We start from the raw sequence: 9,919 nt of genomic DNA on the forward strand, positions 1-9,919 counted from the left end.
CTTTATAAACACACACACACGCGTACCGCTTATCACTTCGGAATACCCCTTTTTATTTCGTGGCCATACAAACCGTAATGCGTTCGTTTATATGGCTCCTGACATGTGCACGTAAACCGCGTAGGGGGGCTGACTTAATAGGGGAGTAATAATTGAGCTGCCTTGCATCTATCGCAATTTAAGCGGCGGAAAAAATGTAGCAGCATGCCTCTAACGTGAAGTTACACGTGCACCACCGTTTCGTTCCCCCTACACCGTGATACTGCCAGAGTTGCGAAAAAGAACCAAGTGAACGAAGCAGAAAAAGCCGTTCCTTCAAAATGGGAATGTTAAAAACGTGGAGGGTTCCTTGCGCCCACTATCAGAGATCGATGCCGTGGCAGATGAGAAAAAAAAGAAACGAAAAGAAGCGAAATGATAAAATGGGGTGATGCCGAATCAGAGGGCCCCAAATGGGCTGCACAAATGTGGCTCAGCTATTCTTCCCGCTTAACCGCAACTGCGGCGTTTGCACAGCTTCCCCCCTCTACATTCTTCATATGGGGGAAGGGTAATAACACCCTAAGGGATTTGCCACGGGGCGAAAAAAAAAAAGTAGGGAAATTTTTTGGCACCATCACAGGGGGGTAATATATAAATACATGCCACTTGAAAGGGGCATACATTCGTGAGCACGCCGATACGTGGGCACATAAATGCATACGTGATGGCTTCCTGGTTGGCAGCCGGTTCCTTTTTTTTTCCATTTGGGGCGCGTCACAGCAAGCCCTGCAAAGAACTCCAGTTGCGCGGCTGGATGTGCATACGTGTAAAGGTATGCGTGTACGTATATATATACCTGCACGTATGCGTGCCTTGTACATGTGCGGCGCTACATGTATGTAGCCCGTGGCATGGTCCCCGCCAGGAACCACCGCCGAAAATGATATACATACACGAGTGCGGATATATATGCACATACATATGCACATGTAATGCACATACATTTGTGCGTGCTCACTTGGAAACCCTTTTGGATGCCAAAAAAATTAGCAAAGCGCAGGAGCCAAAAGTTGCGCCATGTTGTTACGGGTAGAAGCGAATGCATTTTCTCCACTCACCATTTTCACAACTCGGGAATGTGAAAATATTAGCAAATAAAAAAATACTTCAAAAAATACGACGAAAATAAAAAAAAAAAAAACTGCAAAGAGGAAGAAGCATTTTTCGAAAAGAAGCCCATCATTCATCATCGCAGCATCTCCCCACATGTATTTGCCCCCCATTTGCCCATAATGCATCCATCCCTTTTTTTTTTTTTTGCGCTTGAATAATAGGCTGTACATACGTGCATAAGCGCGCTGCTACCCACGTCGTGTGCTCCTTTTGTTCGTAAAACATAACTGCAAAGGAGAGCATAGCTCACAGCTCGCCCCCTTTGGTTTGTTCATCGAAGTGCCTGCCCACATACTTTGGCGTGTTCAAGGAGCCATCCCCCCCCCCTACCCTCTGTCGCATAGCTTAAAAAGTAAGCACAAAAAAAAAAAAAAAAAAAAAAACAGAAAAAAGTGCGTGCTTGAGAGAGAGCATTATTCGTTTACCCCCCTCCCCCAAACGTATATTAAGCAAACTACGCTCCTGCTTCGACCCTACGTCGTTACTGCTTCGTTACTGCTTCGTTGCTGCTTCGTTGCTGCTTCGTTGCTGCTTCGTTGCTGCTTCGTTGCTGCTTCGTTGCTGCTTCGTTGCTGCTTCGTTGCTGCTTCGTTGCTGCTTCGTTGCTGCTTCGTTGCTGCTTCGTTGCTGCTTCGTTCCTGTTTCGTTCCTACGTCGTCCCTACATCGCCCCTGCGTCGTCCCTGCTTAATAAGCACTTACAATTTTATGTACATGCATTGTAAAGCCTGATAGAAGAGCATACAGGAACGCTTCGTGTTGTGAACGAAATCCGTTGGCCATTCTTTAAGCCGCCCGTCAACTCCCCTTTTCCCCATTTTGTTAATCACGCGAAGATTTCTTCTTTAACCATGGAAGATGACAAGAACGATTACAATCCCGAGGAGGAAGTCACCACTGGAAATTGGAACACTCCAAAGGTAGGAAAAAAAAAAAAAAAAAAAAAAAAAAGAAGAAGAAGATGAGCATATTTGTTTGCTTGAACATACCGTGACGAAAGCGCAACTGGGTCAATTGAGAACGTACACCTCCTACCACTTGTTTGCTTCTACATGGCGGTATGCGAGGCAGAAGATTTTTATCGCTGCCTATGCGCTTGCCACTACTCTGTATACGCCTCCCCGATTTTGACCCGCATCTGCCTTTTTTTTTTTTGGTCAATCTGTGTGCTCCCTCCCCGCCGCTTCTACTCACCTGTGTGTATACATGAAGAAGAGGCCATTTCCCTTTACATGTATATTTTCCCTTTTGTGTGCACCGTGTACTCATCTTTTTTCCCTCCCCCTGTGCAGATCGAACTGAAAGAGGTGGAGATACGGACGGGTGAAGAAGATGAAAGCCTGTTCTGGTCAGGGAGGTCCAAATTGTACAGGTGGGTAGAAGGCGAGTGGAAGGAAAGAGGACTAGGGGAATCCAAACTGTTGTTACACAAGAAAAAAGGAATCATCAGGTTTCTTTTAAGGCAGGAGAAAACACTAAAGGTTGTGGCAAACCACTACATCTACCCCAATAAGTCCTACTGCAAACTCGTGCCCAACGCAGGAAGTGAAAAGATCTACGCTTGGACCGTCAAGGATTTTGCGGAGGAACCCAAAATTGAGCAGTTCGCCCTAAAATTCAACACGGCGGAGGCGGCCAAGCTGTTCAAGCAGAAGTTTGATGAGGCGGGCCAAGTGAATTTGAAGCTGCTCGATGATAATGGGCAGCTCAAGGGGAAGGTCGCGGAGGAGAAGGAGGAAGTGAAAAAGGAGGAGAAGAAGGAGGAGGAGAAAAAGGAAAAGGAGGAGGAGAAAAAGGAGGAGAAAAAGGAAGAGAAAGAGGAGGAGAAAAAGGAGGAAAAAGAGGAAGTGAAAAAGGAGGAAAAAGAGGAAGTGAAAAAGGAGGAGAAAGAGGAAGTGAAAAAGGAAGAGGAGAAGAAGGAGGACAAAAAGGAAGAGAAAAAGGAGGAGGAAAAAAAGGAGGACACAAAGGAAGAGCAGAAGGAGGAAGAGAAGGGGGAGGAAAAGTCGAAGGAAGATTCCAAAAGCGGGGAGCAGGAGAAGGAGAAGGAGAAGAAGAAGGAGGAGGAGGAAGAGAACATCAAGCGAGAAAACTGACTCGAGTGGGTTTGTCCTCCGCGCGGGTGCAGCGGTGGCTTATGTTCGCATGTGGAAGCTGCTGTCCCCCCTGCAGACGCTTGAGTGCATATACCCCTTACGCCTTGCTGACGACATCGAAGAACACACGCAACGCAGACGTGGCCCCTCTCCCCCGCGTGGGGAGTTCCCCCAAGTGAATACATAAAACTTTTGCACTTTTAAAGGGCGGCAGGTCTGCTTGTGCCACAACAGGTCGTCCCACCGCGCGCGGCGTGCTCATGTATGTATGTAGGCATGCATGTAGGCATATATTATGTAGGCGCTTGTGCGCCCGTGCGTGCACGTGTGTGTTTCCCCCCACCAAGTTTTTTAAAAGCATATATACACCCTTGTATATATTTTTTTTGTACTGGAGAATCGAGCAGCCGTCCTGCGCGACTGAAGGTCGGCAGGGATGAACGAGTGGGATAAACTGCCAACATGTGCAATCGTATGCCGAAAGAGGCGGCAACATGTCGAAAGATGCCGCAAATGCAGCAGAATGTCGCAAAATGCCGCGAATGTCGCAAATGCCGCGAATGCCGAGAGGCTCCTTCCCATAACAGCGCGCGGCGCACGCCATTTTTCAAACCAAGCACACTCATTTTTGTACACCTGCCAGGGGAAAGCTGCGGCCCATTTCGAAAAAATGTACACACCCTTACGCATGTGTGTAGGCAGACACCTTCTTTTTAAGTCTATAATTTTATAGCTCCATCTGCACACCTTTCTGAGCGATGCATACGTGCGTGTAACTACGTGTAACTGCGTGTAATTGCGTGTTTATGGGAATCCCCCCCATTGCGCGTACTCATCTGCGTATCCCTTTTCAAATGTCACCTTTTACACAACAACTTAGGCCTACACCTGCATGTGCCATGTGCCAAACTTTGTTAAGCGCATAAATGCCATTTTACCTTTAAGGGGGCCCCCATGTGTGCGTCGCGAAGAGGATGCACTGCTGGGGGGACTCCATTTTTTGGAAAGCTTCTCGTGAGATATGAGGCGGCGTAGTCACTAACGTGGCACATATGACGGTGAACACGTTGGAAGCGCCGTGAATGCGTTTGTGAAGCGTCTTTTGCGTACCCCCTTCCTGATAGAGTTGTTACTGCCATGCGGGAGTACCTGCATGCAAGTGCAAAGCGAACGAGGGGTAGACTTCACATATGTGCGAACATGCTGTGGTACATTCGTGATCACATGGACGTATATGCAATAGGAGGAACGAAGGCAACACGCATGAGTGAGGGTGGACTTTCCCTTCACGCGAAATTAAAAGAAAAAAAAAAAAAAAACCTTTCCCCAAAGGGTGACTTCAATTTACTGCTTCTTTTTCCCCCCGCATGTGCAAAACGACGTATCGGCTACGCCCATTTCGCCACCCGCGTGAAGGCAAATGCGCTGAGAAGGGCACCTCGTGCAAAAGAAAATTGCAGCCCGATTAATCTGCCTTTTTAAAATAGGGTGAATAACATGAAGGGGGGAAACGCATCTTTAAAAAAAGACGTAACGAAAAAAGAAAAAAAAAAAAATCGCTCATGTGCATGGAGAGGCACACGCGCAAAACACACACGCATGTTGCACACGTATAGACAAGCGGAAAGGTGGCCGTTTGCAACAGAACGGAAACTGAGTGTTGCAATGTGCGGCAGAGTGATCGTTGCGATTTGCGGCAGAGTGAGCGTTGCGATTTGCGGCAGGTGATCGTTGCGATGTGCGGCTGAGTGAGTGAACTTCCGCACCCGTGAATGCTTTACCTTGCTGTATTTTCCTCGACTGCGGCGCCGGACGGGGAGGACTCCTCTCCTTTGCAAACCACGAGTGTGTGCATTTGTAGGGCTGTATCTTGACCCCGTCTCTGTTTTTTTTTTTTTTTTTTTTTTCTTCATCCCCGCTGTGTTTTTTTTTCCCAATCTTTTGGCATCCCGCCTACCTGTGCACACATATGATGAATGTTTTCTTCTGCCTCTCGTGCTTTTTGGTAATAAAAACCCTCTTCCAGAGCTGCCCAGCCAAATGCAACGAATTAAATGTAAGTGGCAAGGGGAATATGCTGTACGATTATTTGTTCACCCCTGAGGTGAAGGCCCCAAAGGATGATGGGGGGAAGGAGCAGGACACCCTGGCAGGGAACAAGCAAATGTCCTACAAAACATCAGAGGTACAAATTAAGCACCACGAAGAAGTGCACACAGGAGGGATGGAAAATGGTGATCATAGGAAGGAGCTCAAGGAGCATATGGACCAGCTAAAAATGCTACATAAAAGTTTAAAAAGCAAAGATCGAAATACATACGGTCAGGTAAAACCAAGTGGAGGCGAAAGTGTACACAGTAATGATGGCGCACTGGGGGATACCCATACTGGGGGGGACCAAACGAGTGAAGAGAGTCTGGCCAAATATGTGCAAAACGAAATAAAAAACAACGAGAAATTAAATAAAGAAAAAAAAAGCTACGACGAAATTAACCTACTGGAGGATAATTCAAAAAAATTACAAAATGATATTCACACCTGGCTCCAGTCTGTAAAAAATATAACGGAAAAGACGAGCAAATTGAAGGACATTAAAACGCAGCTGCTGAACAACATCGCCTCGTTAAATGAAACCCTGACGGAAGAAATTGAAAATATAAACGAAATTAAAAAGTTGCAAAAGGAACAGAATGAAATATTTTCCGAAAATTGGCTCTACTTCCTCCCCTCCACGTCGGACAGCTTGGCCAGCGAGGGACGCGACGGCAGCTTTCAAGTCCTCAACTACTTGGAGAAGTTTAGCAGGAGGGACGCTCCGCAAGTTAGTAGTGAGCCCGCGAGTGGGGAACTCCAAAATGGGGGGCTTCCTAATGGGGGCCTTCCAAATGGGGGTCTTCCAAATGGGGGTTTCCCAAACGGGGGTCTCCCAAACGGGGGTCCCCCAAACGATGGGAACGTTCGTAAGGCGCACTCTCACACCGACGACGGGGCGAAGTCGTCCGACTCGCGCAGCTTCTGCAGCGTGCTCGTCCTGCTCGCGATCGCCTTTCTGCTCAGCTAGCCATTCGCTGAAGGAAATGCACACAAGAGCGTGTAAATGTGTATGCATGTGTGGATATGCTTTTGTGGATACCTCCACCGGGGGGGGATATAACGGCTTGCTGGAGCTGTAGGAAACCCCCCTACAAATGACCCCGCGAATGCAAACGGAAACGCCCAAACGGCGTTGCCACTTCGCTCCCTGGAGAAGCGGAAAAAGAGGCGTCTTCATCCAAAGTGGAGGTTCCCTCCCACTTGTCTCTTCTCCATTCACGCGTCGGCACCGGGTGAAATGCTCCCCGCATCCGCGCGGAAGCGCGCTGAGTCGGTCGTGAAGATTCGCCCCAACTGGCACCCCTTTTCAGATTAAACTTTTCAACAATTTGATAATTTCTCCATTTTTAAAAACTCCCCCGTGTGAAGGTATCATTTACGATTGGGGAGATGCGTGTGGCGCGTAAGGCAGACGTGGCAAACGCTGCAAACACAGCGAGGCCCCCTGAGTGGGCCGCACGACGGTAAGGTAAAACCCCTCAACACTTAGCACACGTTAGGGTTAAGCGGTTGAATTACGCACAAAAAAAAGAAAAAAAAAAAGAGGCCGCCGCGAAGAGGGCAAACAATAACGTCGTGCAAATGGGTTGTGCAAATAAGCTATCGTCAAATTAGGAAAATGCTAAAAATGGGGAGCTAACTCCTTTAGCGGCGACGCCCGACGGAGCGGTTAAAAAGGGCGCGGAAAAATGCAGCAAAGAAGCGCAAAGAACCGCAAAGAACCGCAAAGAGCCGCAAAGCGGTAGTGTCTCCTCTTACCAAATACACCCCCTACGACTGAAAGAACGGATGGTTCTTCTTCACAGCGGAGAGCATCTTCTCGTACAGCTTGGCGTAGTTGCTAATCTTCTTCTTACCGCTAAACTCGTTGACGGCACTCTCAAAGTGGTCGATGTCGATGCCAGGTTTGGGGAGGAACAAGCAGGTGACTGATCGTTTCAGTTTGCACACACGCGCCAACTTATTCTTTGTTGTGACGAAGGTGTAAGGTATCCTATGCTCTTCACAGAAAACGGGCATGTGGCATATAATATCAATTGGAAATACATCGATGGCCAAAAAAACAATGCCTTCGAGTCCTTTCCTAATAGCTTTAACAACTTGGGTTAGCCCTATAACGACGAATTTGTTTTTCAAAATTTTTTTCTTTCGCTCCTCTATCTGCTCATTTGTTTTTATAATATGCATGGCTGTTACTTTGGCATAATACGCATAATCCATTATTTTAAGAAAATACTTAAAATATTTTTTTTTTAATAATGGCTCGCTAATTTTTGAGATGTACGAGTTGCTGTTTTCGATTTTTAATTCTTCCACCAGTTTGTCGTAGCTCCTTTTCGGCTTGCCTTCCCTTTCGTCCTGCTGCCCCTCCTCCAGGCGCTCCTCCGCTAAACTCTCCTTGTCGCTGTGGTCTCCTTCGGACATTTTGGCGTAGCGGATGGGCAAACGCTGTTGCGTGGTTGGTCCTACTCGGTGTGCCTTCCGCGCTGCTTCCTCAGTGCTACGTTGGGACTTCGAACTGCCGACGGGGGGGGAGTTCTGGGAAAAGGCCTTCCACGTTGGGTATATTCACGTATGTATGTGTATACGTATTTACCTCTGCTTATGGGTATGTGTATATACTTCTGTGCTCACGCATGCGAGGTCGCCTCGGTTGGAAGCCCGTCGTGTGATGCGTAAAATGGGGGAAGCAAACACGTCGCGTTTGAGGTTTGAGGAGAGTGGCGCCGCGGCCCAACAATGTCACGTCGTCCCCTCACCCGTTCGATCACCAATATGCGGGTATTATCCCCATTTGCCGCTTTAGCAGAATGGGATGATCTGCAGGGGACCGCCCGTAACAAACCGCTGCTTCACTTAATGTAGGGGTTCCCCCCAAAAAAAACGGGTTTAAATAAAAGAAGTAAAAAAAAATTTGGAAGCAAAAAACACTTATCGCTTGCGCCTTTCTGCAAGTACGTAATTGCCTACGCGTTGGCACAATGGGGCATATGCCATCCGATTGGCGGTTGCCTCAAAAAGCGCGAAAAGGTTTTGTTCGCGCGCTGGGGAAGGTACAACATAAGGAATGCTGCCTAGGGGATGCGGTCGCGCGGAAAAAAAAAAAAAAAAAACATACATACATGCATACATAATGTAATGTACAGAGCAACCTCTGATTCACCCACTGCGTAACGACGCGGCGAGGCCCCCCACAACGGAGCAACTTACGGCAGTTCTGCAAAGGGGGAAAATTGAGGCGGTGATCAGAAAAAAAGCGTAACCCTTTTAAACGTAACGATGGCGCGAGGGCGACAGCAACTTGGCGGTCACCCAAAGGACGGACACTGCATGCTGTTTAGGAAAAAATGCGACGAGTTTGCAGCTGCAACTGGGGGGAAAAGCTGCCCACTCGGGGGAAAAAGTTCGTAAAAAATGCATCCACATAAATGAATACGTAAATGTATGCCCATATGTATATATATAGCTTAGCTGCATACATACACGCGGGGTGGGGTGGGAAATAGTTTACGCGCCCGCCACAAAAAAAAGGGAGGGGAAAAAAAGTGACACAAGGGGGGATGCGCGCGTATGCATACACGTACGCGAAAAAATAAATGACAGCTCGCAACGGAAAAGAAGTAAAAAAAAAGGAAAAAAAAAAAAAATAAATAAAAATATAGCGATGATATCGTTCGTTTTTTTCTCCCCCTTGGGCCATTTTGCCTTTCCTCGCAATTGACAAATGCGCCCCAACAGGTAAAGAACAAAAACGTGCACAGAGCAGAGCGTTTTGTTTTTTTTCCCCCCTCCAGTTTACGCCACCGAAATGAAGAAAATTTGAAACCCGCCAATTTGCATAATTCCCGCAAACTTCCCGCGTTCTTCGCGCCCCTTTTGTGCGTACTTTATGCATGTCATGTGCTTGGCGTGGGGCCCAACAGGGCATACATATGTACCACGCCTGCACGTATGCCTATACGCACGTGCAGGCACCTCCCTATGCCCCCGCGCGAATGCTGCAGAAGTTGCCACGTGCAACCAGCTTAGTGGAAAGCAGCCCTTACGTGCAGGGGTAAAGTTTGAGAATCAACTGGAGGAGGGAAAATGACAAAAATGCTTTAGCCAAGCGGTATCAACTTTTTTTTTTTTTTTTACAATTTGGCAAATTATATCAAAGAGAAATAGAAAAAAAATAGAAGTACAGAAAGGAAGAAAAAGAAGATAAGGAAGGAGGGTTACTTCATCCGTTGTGTTTGTGTGTGTGTGTGTGCCCGCTCGTACTCATTTGAACACACGGGTGGAAAGCAACATCGGTGGACGCAGCTGTCGTCAAATGGCCATTTGCACATGTGTGGGTTTGTTTACATGCATACCCACGCGCGGATCTGTTCACTGCCACGTTGTATCACCCGGTGGGTAACTACCATAGGAGGAAAAAATGAAAAGGAGACAAAGCAGTTTTATGTGGAAGATAAAAGGAAAATACCCAGCTAATAACTGAAGAAGTAGGCACATAAACAGCCATTTTTTTTTTTGCAGCTGGCCAACTTTTTTTTTTTTTTTTTTGTGAAGACGTTGCAGCCGCGTTGTTGT

At 47.3% G+C, this 9,919-nt stretch overlaps 3 protein-coding genes across 3 annotated transcripts; 2 read left to right on the forward strand and 1 right to left on the reverse strand.

Annotated features, from left to right (window-relative positions):
- The first annotated feature begins 609 nt into the window (after positions 1–609).
- Positions 610–3,889, forward strand: PVX_090070 (ran binding protein 1, putative). Its single transcript, XM_001615056.1, has 3 exons — positions 610–1,507; positions 1,890–2,074; positions 2,447–3,889. The coding sequence occupies exons 2-3, from the start codon at positions 2,006–2,008 to the stop codon at positions 3,248–3,250; spliced, it is 873 nt and encodes a 290-aa protein (XP_001615106.1). The 5' UTR covers positions 610–1,507; positions 1,890–2,005; the 3' UTR covers positions 3,251–3,889.
- Positions 3,890–5,324: 1,435 nt separating this feature from the next.
- Positions 5,325–6,076, forward strand: PVX_090075 (hypothetical protein, conserved; the record flags this gene model as incomplete). Its single annotated transcript, XM_001615057.1, has 2 exons — positions 5,325–6,026; positions 6,053–6,076. 2 exons carry the CDS (start codon positions 5,325–5,327, stop codon positions 6,074–6,076), a joined length of 726 nt encoding a protein of 241 aa, XP_001615107.1.
- Positions 6,077–7,114: 1,038 nt separating this feature from the next.
- PVX_090080 (ribosomal protein L7Ae-related protein, putative) lies at positions 7,115–8,359 on the reverse strand (the record flags this gene model as incomplete). The annotated part of the gene is made up of 1 exon (XM_001615058.1): positions 7,115–8,359. Exon 1 carries the CDS (start codon positions 7,766–7,768, stop codon positions 7,115–7,117), a length of 654 nt encoding a protein of 217 aa, XP_001615108.1. The 5' UTR covers positions 7,769–8,359.
- Between the last annotated feature and the right edge of the window lie 1,560 nt (positions 8,360–9,919).

The sequence above is a fragment of the Plasmodium vivax genome, chromosome 5, assembly GCF_000002415.2.
Source record: "Plasmodium vivax chromosome 5, whole genome shotgun sequence".
Classification (NCBI taxonomy): domain Eukaryota; phylum Apicomplexa; class Aconoidasida; order Haemosporida; family Plasmodiidae; genus Plasmodium; species Plasmodium vivax.

What these genes read in the sequence shown, in the direction of transcription:
- PVX_090070 (XM_001615056.1), top strand. Translation starts at nt 2,006, where the DNA reads ATGGAAGATGACAAGAACGATTACAATCCCGAGGAGGAAGTCACCACT. An exon ending in GAAATTGGAACACTCCAAAG is followed by an intron (nt 2,075 to 2,446) that starts GTAGGAAAAAAA and finishes CCCCCTGTGCAG; the next exon opens with ATCGAACTGAAAGAGGTGGA.